This window comes from Acomys minous (genome assembly GCF_964271855.1).
Source record: "Acomys minous genome assembly, chromosome: 11".
In the NCBI taxonomy this organism is placed as follows: domain Eukaryota; kingdom Metazoa; phylum Chordata; class Mammalia; order Rodentia; family Muridae; genus Acomys; species Acomys minous.
In genome coordinates this window covers 29,279,400-29,293,911 of record NC_140492.1, presented here as the reverse complement: position 1 = coordinate 29,293,911, position 14,512 = coordinate 29,279,400, and the positions used below count along the sequence as shown (strand labels likewise).

At 34.9% G+C, this 14,512-nt stretch overlaps 1 protein-coding gene across 4 annotated transcripts in view; it reads right to left on the bottom strand.

The window, feature by feature from the left end:
• Positions 1–14,512, bottom strand: part of CADM2 (cell adhesion molecule 2) — a 918,732-nt gene that overhangs the window by 88,322 nt on the left and 815,898 nt on the right. For all 4 annotated transcript variants that reach the window (XM_084801707.1, XM_084801709.1, XM_084801708.1 and 1 more), the window contains one exon: positions 6,246–6,336. In XM_084801707.1, coding sequence (XP_084657833.1) covers positions 6,246–6,336 — 91 coding nt within the window. The remainder of the gene's footprint in view (positions 1–6,245; positions 6,337–14,512) is intronic.

Genomic DNA, 14,512 nt, shown 5'->3' with positions numbered 1-14,512 from the left:
TTTAAAATTTTATTTTATTTTATTTTTTGCATCAAAATATGTAACTTTGAATTTCCTGACTATACCAGTTTCTCAAGCTGCGGAGAGTGGAGTGTCAGGACAATATGATGCAAGAGATTACATTTCAAATGGATTCTTCCTTTAAAAGCCACTTCAGTGCTAGGTTGAAGTGGCAGGGTTCTGTTTTCCTGAGAGAGTTAAGTCCGTTGTTCCTAGCACTACAAACTGATACTAATTAAATGTGTCAATCTGCTTTCATTTTTATCACTGTCCACTGTAAATGCTGCTTGCGTCTTCTCTAATATTAGTACTGACAGTCCTAGGGAAGTTAATAGTCAGGCATAACTCATATATGTGGTAGCAGGGAATTACATTCCTTATGTATGTAAAGACTAAAGATAATTTAATATGAAATTTAAAACTTTGAGAGTATATTTCAATGAAATTCTTATCAAAGGAATATACTTTTTTTCTGTATTATTAAACAGATCATCCTTAGTAGCATTCTTATTCTTTTTTCTAGAACTAAAATTTCTTCAGTTGGAACTTTTTTTTTCTGTAATGACTTAAAAATCACTAAAATTTAACATGCTCATTCATAGCGTCCTAACACTCAGATTGACTGTAAATATCATGTTCAATATAATGATTTTCAAATTATTTATGCTTTACATTAAAAAAATACTAGGTAACACATCTCCAAGAAAAACTAGCTCTACCTGTGTCTTTAAATTTTTATTACATATCCATTTCCTCCATATCTATACTAAAGTTTCTTCTTTATCAATTACTGGTTTGGATTTTATAAAGAAAGATCAAGTAAAATTTATTTGATGAAATAGTAATGAGCCTCAAAAGGCAATTTGAAATGCATTTCTGATACATGGAAGTGCTCCTTTGTTACCAGACACTCTAATCCTTGCACTGTAAACCAGCTCATATTTTTCCTCTTCCTTTTCTGATGCCATGCCACTCTTCAGGCCTGGCCTGCACGCTGAAGTGGTGTATATATTCGGCTAACCATGAGTCAAGATCTGTGCTGCTCTTATCCCCTGTCTTTGAAAAAAAAACTGTATCTTCCTCTCTTCTTCATTTGGTCTTTCAAGCATCCGAGGTAGGTCTGGCACTCTGCATTTGAAGGAGTTGGAACTCTAGGCCTTCATCAGTCCCTGGACAATTATTCCTATTATATTGGAACCTTTTGTAAATGGTCTTCTTTCTGAAATTTGTGACATTATTTGCTGTTTGACTTTTTCATCATTAAAGTGCCTATCTTTAGGCAGTGAGGTATATACATGTGTGACTCATGATTCATGCAAGAAGATTTGTTTTACATGTTTTCACTGGATAAAGTTGTTCCCCATAGGATAAAAAATTTTTATGTAAGTTGTCTTGAAAAACCTAACCTTTAAAGATATTTTGAATCAATTATGTTCACATATTTTTTTGCCTACATATATTTTTACAGAAGTGATAGTTAAAATATGTAACAGGCAGTAGATAACATATTTCTCTGTAAGTTATACTGGTGAATTCTAGAGGATTATTATCTCCAAATGTATGACACATATTATACAAAAAATCTGAGAGGAAAAAATATTACATATTGCTGAGTGTAACTTTTAAAAGAAGAAAATAGTTTATTCTTTAACATATAGTTGCAATGATTTCTGTTTTCTTTATCATATAAGAGTAGGAAGACAAGAGTTTCTTCTGTTCCTGATATCTTTGCTAAAATTACTACATGGATGATTCTGTTACATGTAAACACACATGAAATCTGCATAATAATGTTTAGGTAAAGATTAAAAATTGTACAATATCACACCTAATGTCTTCACACAAGACGTATTTTAAACATATGAGCCTAAAGGTCTGCTTCCTGAGATCTCATTCATGAATATGATGGTTCCTTTTCCAGGATCGTGTCTTAAATATTGAGACATTCTGATTTAGATTTCCAGCTAAACATTTACATAATCCCTCAAAATAATTGGCTTCTTTGCAAGAAAACTGCCTTCCTGGAAAATGATCAAGAAGTGCATATTCTCTGTGGATCTATAGCCATGGTTCTGCAGATTCTGATGGGTTGCACAAGACACTGGAACATTTAATTGAAAATGATTGAGTGCCCAGCACACCACAGATGCCCAGCCTAAATAACAGCCGTGGAGATTACTGAGAGTCAGCTTCATGTTTTACAAACAAAACCAAAACATTCAGCCTCATTTCCAAGATAACCACTTGTGTGCTTCCAGACAGTGAATGTGTGATTAAATTTTGAAGCCATGAGATGGAAGCAAAGGACCACATGGGCTGCTGCTGTGAAAGAATAGGGTGTGGCTCTACCTTTGTTATGGAAATTTGGAATGAGCGTCTCTGTATATAAATATTATTTATTATTATTACTATTTTTGTTGCTATTATTATTAAATGCTATTAATTGTAGTGACCTAACAGGTTTTCTTTGAATTCGATGTTGATTCATTTGTCTCCTGGATGTTTTTAAAACTTCATGAACCATTGTCCTAGAATGTGTTTATTTTGATCAAAATATTACCTTTGAGGGACATATAAGAATCTATGATAATAATTCAATTTCTGTACTTATTATTACTGTTAACTAACAACTCAATACTAAGTATGTTTTAAGACTTTGGAGTAAAAATTTAGTGAGGTACTTTATAATGACTTCCTTCACCAAAAGATACTTATTTTTCCTGTGGTCATTAGGTACTGAGGTGTTATTTGGTGGGAGAAATTACACACACATGCACACATAGATATATTCATTACAGACACACACACACACACACACACACACACACACACACATACACACACACAGGAGAAATACAAATGTTAATAAGATGTCTTAAGCATTAGATGGAATGAATTGAAATTGCTTGGAGAATAGACTTATACTGCTACATCAATATTATACCTTCCCCCTTTGGTGAAAAATGTATCACTTTGGATGGTAACTTGCCTTCATTAACTCAAGTTTTCTTTTGCAGTTTCTTCTCACTAATTGGATTATGTAATAATTGGCAAATAACATATGATTTGTGCTTTTTAAGAAGAGCTCACTTTAGGCTGAAGAAACTGACTGGTATAGAACTGTTTTGCCTTAACTTTTTTGTCATTTGAAGACACAATTCTATTATGCTCATAGGGAAATGCATTCGTGTGTACACATTAGACGTCTCTGTTAATTCTTAATCCTATCTACAAAGTATATGTAATTGTTCCTTTCCAACCCCTCAGTAGTTGCTCAGTGGCATGTGATCTGTCTTTCTAAAGATTAAAATCTTTCTTCTTACATAGAATAGGATGGTTTTTTTTTTCTGTGCAATTATGCAAACTAGATTTCTTCCAAGGAAAAAAAGGAAAATTTAATCACTAGAAGGTGAAATACTAACCACAACACAAGCATTGTGCTGTATACACTGAGAAATTAATCATATCCTATAATTATTTTCTATAGAATAAATGTCAAATGTACACTTATTTCACTAGAAAAATGTTTCATTGCTTTCTTTTTTTTAAAGTAAATTTGTAATGTTCTAAACATTGGGTTAAAGTGAATGCTGATTCACTTGTCACAGCATGTAGGGGCCACCCTGCATCTTCTAAGTTCATGCCTCTAATGTAATATAAAGGGTATTTTTCTTCTTCCACTTTTATAAATAGAGAATGTGATGTCTAAAAGCTGTCTGGGAATTCAGCCAAAAAGAGAAAAGGGTTGGCGAATCTCGGGGGAGTTGAAAGAGAAGTGCCTGGCACTAGCTTGGTCCTTTAGACAAAAATTAAAACAATAGACATGTACAGTAATCTCTCTTTTAAGGAAAGAATAGAATGCCTCTATAGTAATGTCAAGTGGAACAATTTGGTACTGGCCCAAGATATGCAGCTGTTGTACAGGAAAATGGCAAAAGGCTCCTGTCCAAAGCAGGCAAATAAGGCATGATTGTTCATAAACAGTCACTGGGGCCCTCACATTTAGAACAAGGAAAACAACATTAGCATTCTGGAGGGCAGGCTACAAACATGAGTCTTACTGCAACAGGAGCCATGCTGCAGTTTTATGATTTATACCAAAGATAGTGGTGTCATTTTAACACAAACAATGCATGTAATAATGAATCGCTCGTTCTTTAGGAAATCATATGTGGGTCACACATATGTTCAAAAGAAACAATGAAGATTCAAACATGAATTAAGGATGCTGTTCAGGTTGCATATAAGATGAAGATAAGTGTTGTCATCTGCTATATATTTCTGATTCCCACTTGCTCATTAGATGTGGATCAGGTAAATAGGAAATATAATAGAAATTAACCATCTTGGGAAACAATTGAATGTTAAACCAATAGTGTTGCCTCTTGGTGATGTCAAAATAACAAAGTGGGGAATCAGGTGCAGTAGCTGCAAAGTAATGGAGCGGAACTTTGGTGGTGATTACCAGAATAAATGACACAATTTTAGACTGCCCAGTGGGAACATGGGATACCACGCTCCTCCTTTTGATTCCCACTCTTTCAAATCTGTTTCTTAAAAACATGGTCAGTCTCCCTATTCTGCTTTAATATATACCTTACCTTGAAATTGTTTTGAAATGTATTAATCATCTTTTTCCCACTTGTTATGCTGCCTCTTCAGAAGTGAGTGGCCTTCCTGTGAGCAACGCTGTCCTTCCCCCATGATGAACTTCTTGACTCACCCCCTTCCCTTTTCTGCTTGTTCTCTGTGCCCTAGTAAAGACCATTCTCTTTACAGACATGAGGATTCCCTTTGAGAAAAAGCAAATGGCTTCTCTGCAGTCTTCCCTTGTTCTGTGTCCTTGCCTGCTTCATCTGAAACTGTGTTGACTATGGTATAAAGCATAGATAACTACAAGTTTTATCCTCTTTGAAGAGGTTAATGCCTTCGTTTATTGAAAGTGATACTTTGAAAATGGGGAGGAGTGGGTAGACTTCTAGACAATCAGGAAGAACAAAGAATCACCTCTAGACGAAAGAATAAATAAAAAAAGTTGACTCTAGCTTTACTGTAGTGTCCTGGTGATTAGTGTCCTGGGTGTTTAGAGGAACTAATATAAGAAACACTGGTGATTGAGCTATAATACAGGAGAGTAAATTAAAATATATAATGTGTAAAATGATAATAGCATATTTGTTATAACTCTGGAACCAGTAGATAAAAGCAAAATATGATTATTTTAACCAATTATTCATCTATGAATTAATATTCACATATACTACATGAATTGGGATATTACAAAAATATGGGCAATAACTCTGGCTGCAAATGTCAGAATATATATATATATATATATATATATATATATATATCATATATATGAGATAAGTGTAAATAGAGAAGCAATCCTGAGTAGGATGACAACTGTGACTCTCCTGAGCCTGGGTCATTACTCTTGGAGAACTAGGCCTTCATCTCCAGTGTTGAAATCACAGAGTAAATCTGGCTAACAGAGTGGCAGTTTAAATTCAGCAGCTGAAGTAGCAGCAGACTGTGGGTGAAAGTCTTTCAAGATTTGGGCAAGACTGTAGTATGAGTAAATCCTGCCTCACCAATCTTAAGCCTTTGCGAATAGGAAGAAGGGCTTTCATTTCTGAGAGTAAATTTTCTTTTCTGTATCATAAACAAATTTTCTTATTTCCCTTTCCTCTTTGCATGCTGCCATCCATCAGCATCCTCTGGGAAAGAGTAGTCAGTATCTTCTGAGAAAGATAGAAATTTGAATTTGTTTAATGCAAGGATGGATATTGCACATCCAAACTTTTCTTCCCTACATAATGGAAATCCAGAGATTCACTGACACTAACTTGCTAAATTATATCTAAGGGAAGTGATGCATATTTCTTAAAATAACAATCCCATAACTTCCACATTTCATTAGTTCTATAAATAAATTGTCTTGTCCATTGGGAGGGAAATGGCATGGCAGAAGGCACCCAGCAGACTGCTATATTCCATTTGAGCAAACTTGCATTCACGTCTAAGCATTTCAGACATCATCTTGCCCATTGTGGGGCCATCTGGTTGTGTGCCTGATATTTGTTCTCTAAATGTATACCTATTCCGTGTTGAGAAACCTGAAGGAGAAAACAGTGAACACGAAAGAGCTTCTGTTGTTTGACAAACGCAGTGTCTACAGTTACACCCTGCATTAAAGACTGAGGTAAGAAAGGGAAAAGTTTACCATTCATTAAAACACTTACAGTGGTTTTCCTTTAGATTCACAGGTCAAAGTTAAAGCCTGTCCTTCCTGTGGAAAAGGAGTGGATGGGATAATCTTAACTGATGGCGTATCTAGAAAAAATAAGAATGGAAAAATCATTAATCACACGTGAAGATATATTTTATAATTGAAACACCTGTGCTCAGCATCTTTTAGATTTCTTATAAATACATAAATATGAAAGGCTGCTACTTTTCCATCTGTGCAATTTAACAAAAAATATCTGAATATCTTAGGAGCACCTCTGAAATCTGAATTTAAATGTGACATTGCAAAAAAAAGTGGTTCAGATGAATATCAAGTATTTCACACAATTGTTTCTTCAACTATTTATAGATGGCTATGAATACTATTATTGTGGACTGAATGCATTCATGTGCATTTGAATAACAACACTTTCATTGTTCCAGGACTACCAAGGACTCACAATAAGGAACTCCCAATGAACTCAAGATAAACTGTCTCAGAAGCATTGCAGAATCCTTTTGAAGAGGCAGCCCTGCAGCTCTGAGCACATGCTGCTTTCCTTAAAATACAGTGGACAGAACACATCAAATCACTATTTATAATAGTCCTGAAAGGTAACATTTAGTTTCATATGCTACAATATAATTGTCAAAAAAGTAATTGTTTTTATTATAAAATCAACCATTGTTGAAGCAGATTAACAAAAAAACACTATGATACCTAAGTTAAAAAAATCACATGGTACAAGATGTCCTTTAATCAAGAGGAAAGTACATATTTCTTAGAGGAAGTGAAAATACATTTTAAAAAAGAGAGGGACAATATAGGCACTGTAATTTCTGTATAGTCTGTTTAGGACTATGTTGCACAGTTCTTTCCCTCTAATCTATATATACTGTGCAATAAACACAAGAGGTCTGACCTCTCAGACTCAAGTCAATTTTCCCTTCCCCTTAGGCTTACTAGAAGAAAGAACCCATCTGAGGTCATAATAGTGCATTGTCTTAGAAACAAGCTCAGGCAGCCACAATCAATTCAGTAAGTTTTTGGTTAGTTATTTTCCTTAAAGACACAGTACTGAAATAATTTATGTTTCAAATACAATCTTTTTCAAGCCTGTAAACAAGACAATAAAGGTGAAATAACTAAACATATAAGGCAGGATTAGGAAAAAGAAATATTTATAATGGCAGCATATACGAGACAAATCAAGAGTAGTGCTCGTTATCTCCCTGCCTAAGGTACAGAGTGATTTCAGGCCTTGGAATGCACGTCAATATTGGAACAACTGCCTAACACATACAAGGTCCTAGATTCAGTTCCTGTCTCAAACATTCTACTGCTGTGTTAAAGATAATATGTTGGTTATAAATAGGCTGCCCATGTGCATCATCATAAACTAGTATACTATGAAATGTCTATAGAGAAGTAATACATTTTTAAAAATATGAAAACTTCACTGTGCTTCACTAATGTAAGAAATTTAAATACAATTTTAAAATTTTAAATAAGAAGACATTTACAGAATAATTTGCTCAATGGGAGCATAATGTAATATGGTCAATAATCAGGGAAATGTGGACAATTATATAGTATCATATGGAGTCAAATTGAGGTTTACTGTATTTTGACCTTCAGCCTGTATAAACTGCATCAACTTTATGAAAGACAAACCCATTTCTAGTTGAAAATAAGGAAAGCAATATAGAGAAAATTATGATTATGGGAAATATATTTAATTTGTGTGCAAAGAGCAATTTTGTGTTTCAGGTTGAGTGTACTCTAAGGCGTCCACCAAAGTTGGTCTTAATATTATTGAAATTTCTATGACAAGGATTTAGTATTAGATTAACATTTACATTGAAAGACTGAATAAAGATCTCCAAAATGTTATTGGGCTTCTACTCAGTTGGATTCTTAAAGAGAATAAAGAGATAATCCTACCCTAAGCATGACAAGATTCTCTGAATTTTCTTCTGTCTTTGGACTTGCTAAAATTTGAATCTAGCATGCCCTCAAAAGGCCAGCTTCTTAAAGCTTGTTCAACAACCTGTGGTAACATTGGGAGGTGATAGAAACTTTACAAGGCATATATATGTATATATATATATATATGTATGTATATGTGTATGTATTAGAAATTTATGTGGCTAGAGAGCACTGTTATGGATCTGGACACAGCCTCGCCTAACTTTGTCTGCCTACTGGCTAACCAAAGGGGGACATCATTATAATCATTTGATATAATGTTCCACAAGTATCTCAGAACTCAAATGGATACAAGTTTTCATAAATTCTAAGACAACAGATTTTGAAGTAGAGAAAATAAGGAACATTTTTTGTCCTCAAGCCATTATACCTAGCCATACAATATGTCAATGTCTCTCCAGTCTGTACATTGCTGGTTCACTCTGTGTCTTCTTGGAGTCATCACCTTTAACAATTTCAGGAACAATTCTCTAAAATAAATCTCTTTTTCCACTTACATATAAGTAATCCTGATTCTCCAAATGGCTCAGATTCATAAACTAAATTGGGAACTCTTACCAAGGGCCTCTACTTTCCCAGTTTTCTGCTAGAAGTTTATAAGAACCACCTTGGATGTCATTACATTTTTTTTTTTAACTCTCTCAATCATATGACTTCAGTAGTCAATATGGGATGTTGTCCGTTCCTTCTCTGACAATCCTTCTCTGTTTATCTACTGCCTTTTGCTATCTGCTGTGTGCTACTCGTTTTTACTATTGTTTCTTATCCAGTTAGAGAAAGACATTCATTCAAACTAAAATTACAAACATCATAGAACTTCCTCAAAGCCACACAGAGCAATGGGCAAAGCACAACATATTTGTAGAACATTTGTCAGTTCAGTTTGGAGTTTGGTTGAGTACTGTATCTAAGACAAAATGGAGATTTAGAGGTGGTATTTAGTTAAGAGTTTGATTGAATGCTGTGTGTGAGACAAAATGGAGAGCTAGAAGTGATACTTTCCTAGGACTTCTGTCCTATTCAGAATGCAAATCATTTTTAAAAGAAATAGTTCTTTGGTATAATTTAACATGTGTGAATAAGTGAGAAAACATATTCTTTATATATTATTTCTTTTATTTCTATTTGAAAACTTTTGTGGTTCATTCATGTAGAATATAATTGTAGTGTTAAAATAGAATCATGAAAAAGGTTATTAATTTTAAAATAAAAAATATAAAGTTGTATTAACTTTTGAAGTAAGAATCCTTTCTATTCATTTTGATGAAAAAATCAAAGTGAAAACGTTGATCTACACAATGGATTTTCTGTATTTATAAGAAAGATTTTTTCCAGAAACTACTATGAAACCATATAACAGGCAATCTCAAAGCACAAGCCTTGAAACATTTAGTGGTTCAACAACATCTGTCCATTAGTGACGGTTTTGAGACTTAACAAGTGGATCTTTTGAATCAAATCTTTTACTTATGAATTCCTACATAATTTCTTTTTTTTTTTTTTTTTTTTTTTTTTTTTTTTTTACATTTATTCGTTTTTATTTTTATTTTTTTTTTTTATTAATTTATTCTTGTTACATCTCAATGGTTATCCCGTCCCTTGTATCCTCCCATTCTTCCCTCCCTCCCATTTTCCCCTTATTCCCCTCCCCTATGACAGATCCTGAGGGGGATTACCTCCCCCTCTATATGATCATAGGGTATCAAGTCTCTTCTTGGTAACCTGCTGTCCTTCCTCTGAGTGCCATCAGGTCTCCCCATCCAGGGGACATGGTCAGAGGTGTGGCACCAGAGTGTGTGAGAACGTAATATCCCACTCTCCACTTTACTGTGGAGAGTGTTCTGTCCATTGTCTAGATCTGGGTAGGGGTTTAAGGTTTACCGCCTGTATTGTCCTTGTCTGGTGCCTAGTTTGAGTGGGACCCCTGTGCCCAAATCTGCCTATCATAATGTTCTACTTGTAGGCTCCTAGGACCCTCTGGGTCCTTCTACTTTGCCTTTCTCTCATGAATCTCACATCTAGAGTCCCACTAGAATGTCCTCTCCTCTGTCTCTGTTTCCTGGTAAGTGAAGGCTTTCGTGGGACATGCCCGTTGGGCTAATATGCAGATATAAGTGAGTATATACCATTTGAGTCTTTCTGCTTCTGAGTTAACTCACTCATTATGATCATTTCTAGCTCAATCCATTTATCCACAAATTTTGGGAATTCCTTGTTTTTAATAGCTGAATAGTATTCCATAGTGTATATGTACCACAGTTTCTTTATCCATTCTTCTACTGAGGGACACTTAGGCTGTTTCCATGTTCTGGCTATTATGAATAGGGCTGCTATGAACATGGTTGAGCAAATTTTCTTGCTGTGTGCTGGAGCATCTTCTGGGTATATTCCAAGGAGTGGAATAGCTGGGTCCTGAGGAAGCCCTATTCCCATTTTTCTGAGATAGCACCAGATAGATTTCCAAAGTGGTTGTACTAGTTTGCATTCCCACCAGCAATGAAGGAGTGTTCCTCTCTCCCCACATCCTCGCCAGCATGTGGTGTCGCTTGAATTTTTGATCTTAGCCATTCTGATGGGTGTAAGATGGAATCTCAGCGTTGTTTTGATTTGCATTTCCCTGATGATTAAGGAGGTTGAGCATTTCTTTAAGTGTTTCTCAGCCATTTGATATTCCTCTGTTGAGAATTCTCTGTTTAGTTCCATGCCCCATTTCTCGATTGGGTTATTTGGTTTGGTGGTATTTAATATAATTTCTTTTATATTTAAAAAAAGATAAAAATTTGACTTTATATACAGGCAACATTTTCCTGTTAGGGATGTTGGTCAAATCACAAAAAAAACTCCTAATAATGTCAATCCATATCATATAATATCTTGAATGAACAAAGATAATCTTCAGTGTCCAGCTGCAGTCAGTTGCACTGTTCATGGTCTCCCAGTCTTTAATTAAAATAACATATTTTGATAATGTTATTTGTCAAAAAATTTGATATGACTATTCACAAAATATTTACTCATATAAAAACATTTACATAGTTCCCAAACCTTAAAGGATATGGTGTTAGTATATTTTTATCAGTTATTTTAAGAGAATTCTAACAATGCTACATAATATTATGCATTGTAATGTCTTGTTTTCACTTTTCAATTTTATCCCTGGATCTCAGAAGTGATGCTATAGGCTGCTTAGCTTGGCTTTCCGAAAGCATGCTAGGGATAGCAATGATTATTTCTTTCTTATGTAGAAGTGTGTTATCAAGGTGAATATAATTCCCATGCCTAAATTAAATGTCTTCCTGGTAAATTAACAAGTGTTTGTAATGTTCTTTTTTTTTTTCTCACTTAATGTTTGGGAACATTACTGTGTTACAAGAACAGTTTCTTATTAAAACTATCTTATAATAATAATACAAACCACTGATCAAATCCTCAGTACATAATTCTCCTTTACATAAAGAGTCCATATATAATGATTCCCTGGATCTGTTGGAAAACTCTCACGGAATGCTGGAGATGCATTTCAGTGGAGAGCACTGGGTCCAATTTCTAGAATCAACAACTACAAAAAAGCATGCAAGAAACATTCTGTTGTTCACACTGTGCATTGTCATAAAACAAAGACTTGGATGGCATGCTTTACCACAGCTCCACAGTCAACTCCGTGTCTTCTGATCCTATCTGCTCTCAAAACAAGTGCTTTCCTAAATTGGTATGTCTTGTTGTCTCTTAGATTATGCTAGAGGTCGACACTTCTGCCATTGATTTGTCTTTTGTTCTGTGTCATTTACTGTTTTAGGAAATCAATTCAGTATGCCTATAGTTCAGTTAGAACACACTTTGAGGTGTGCTTTGGCCAAATGTGGTTTGTGTGTTCCAAAGCTTATCTGTCGATGTTGATGAATTATATGCACAGCTGTTCCTTGTGTGCCATTTTTACTTTCTCATTGCTTTCTTTCGTGTCACTATTTTCTGTTGACAGATGAGAAGGGCCTTTTAAACTGTACCTCTTTTCCTCATCAATCAGAAAAGTTCTTGTCCTCAAACTTTAAATGGTTTATTTATTTTTATTTTATACATAAGTTCATGTTGCCTGTATGTATGTATGTATGCACAGCACATGTGTGTGGCACATGGGTCTTGGAGCCAGAATAGGGCATTGGAACCACTGAGACTGGAGTTAAAGACAGTTGTGAGCCACCATGTGAGAATGAACACTGGTGGATTTATAGAGGCAAGGAGAAATTATTGACTGCACAATTTCTGAAAATGGAAAGCTACAAAATAGCATTCAAGGAAGCTATGCATTCAAAGGATCTTATGTCAGACTGACGCATTAGGACATTCAGCAAGATAGAGTAAGAAATCACCCTATATTTTAAAGTGAGCATTAGGCTCAGAACCAAGATTCAGGATGTCATGCTTGTAGATGAGGAAAACTGAGGCACGTTCTTTTATAATGAACTGAGTCAAGAGGAAGTTCCAAAGAAGAAGCAACAGAAAAAGGTAGAAGTAGAGGACAATGAGTGGATCAATACTTTACTCCTGATAATTTATACTTTTTATAATCATACACCTTGTAGCATATGATTATAAGTACATTTGTCAAAATACTGTTTAAAAAAACAATGTTATGATTTGTATTATTTTTCCCCTGAAAGGTTATACCAAAAAAAGCAAAATTTAATTTAAAATATAGGCTTAAGGCATATAAGTACTATCTTGTACTTATACGATGAAAACATTAAACCCTTTTAGAATCTATTACACATTACAAATGTATGCTTTTGCTATGCTTTCTATGTTATATAAAATTCTGCTACATCAGCATCCTGGGAGTTACTACACCATTAACTCATCAATTATGTATCTTACTATGATTAAAACAACTAATAATAGAATTAGAAGAGGAAAGTACTATGACATCATCAAGAGCAGTGGTGCCCAGTACATTTATGGCTATTTAAACTTAGTGGAAGTCATCTAACAATAAATTATAAGTATGATTTATAGGCACAAGATACACATTTCAACTTCTGAGTAGTCATACCAGTAGCTAGTTAGTGACTAAAACACATTATCATCATGAAACTTCTGGAGCAAGAGTGACATCAATCACTACTGTTACTTGGTACTGATTTGTTTAGAAAATTTTGGATGTGTACTTATGGCAGTTTAAAAACATCTTTAAACATGTATTACATCATATATATATATATATATATAATATTTTCCAGCTTATAAGATGACTGGACGTATAAAGCAATCCCCAAGTTTTCCAGTTAAAATATAGAGTTTGGAATATATTCTCCATTTAAGTCTACCCCTCGTCTAATGCACACCCTGTGCATCAAACTTGGGCATGTGTCTATTTGCAGGCAGGGTACAAACTGCCAGGTGCTTTATTAAATGCTGGCAGACAGGCAATGCTAGACTATACTGCCCCTTTTAAGTCAAGCTGAACATGCAACCCAAAGACTCGCAGCCCTGCAAGTCCAATGGGCAGGATCTGGTGGAGACCCAATCCATCCTCATCTCCTCTCCTCAAGTTACAGGAAAATGTGTGCAGCTTTCTCCTCCCTGCTTCCTACATCCCTACACAAAGCAGGGAATCAGCCCCGGCACCCACTGCCACTATATGTGCTGGACATATGAAGCAAGGGAAAGGAAGTTGCAGTTAAGTACCTGGCATATAAGATGACCTTCAACTTTGGTACGGATTTCTCGGGGATAAAATGTCGTCTTATACACCGAAATATACGGTAGTATATAACTCTTCGGTATAACTGAAGTTATTTACTTTAATATTATTTTAGCTAGTATAAACTAGGTGGAAGACTCAGAATCACTCCATGGTTGTGCACAAAACAAAAGTAGTAAAGAAAGCTGCAGCTGGCAAATGCTTAAGCAAGAACTGAGGAAATTTGAGAATGGAGGGGAGATATATTGAAAGGAGCCCACTGTATCACAACCCTAAATAAAAAGAAAAATGAGTGACAGTAGAACATGTGTACAAACAGAGTAGGGGGAAAATTCTAAGGGTCAAAGATTAATCAGGGAGTGGAAAGAGTGCAGGATGATTGGTTGTATATGGGTTAATCAAAACTACTTACATATGAAAAATCCTTATAGAAACCTGCTGCTTAGTAAGTTAATTGCAAAACACTTAAAATGAATTTAAAATGGAATTACCTTGCATAGGTGGAAAAGTCTCACCCTTAAGACATGTATTAATAAATGGAAATTGCTGTACATAGCATGATACTGAGAGGACCCTAAAGAGCATAAGCTACT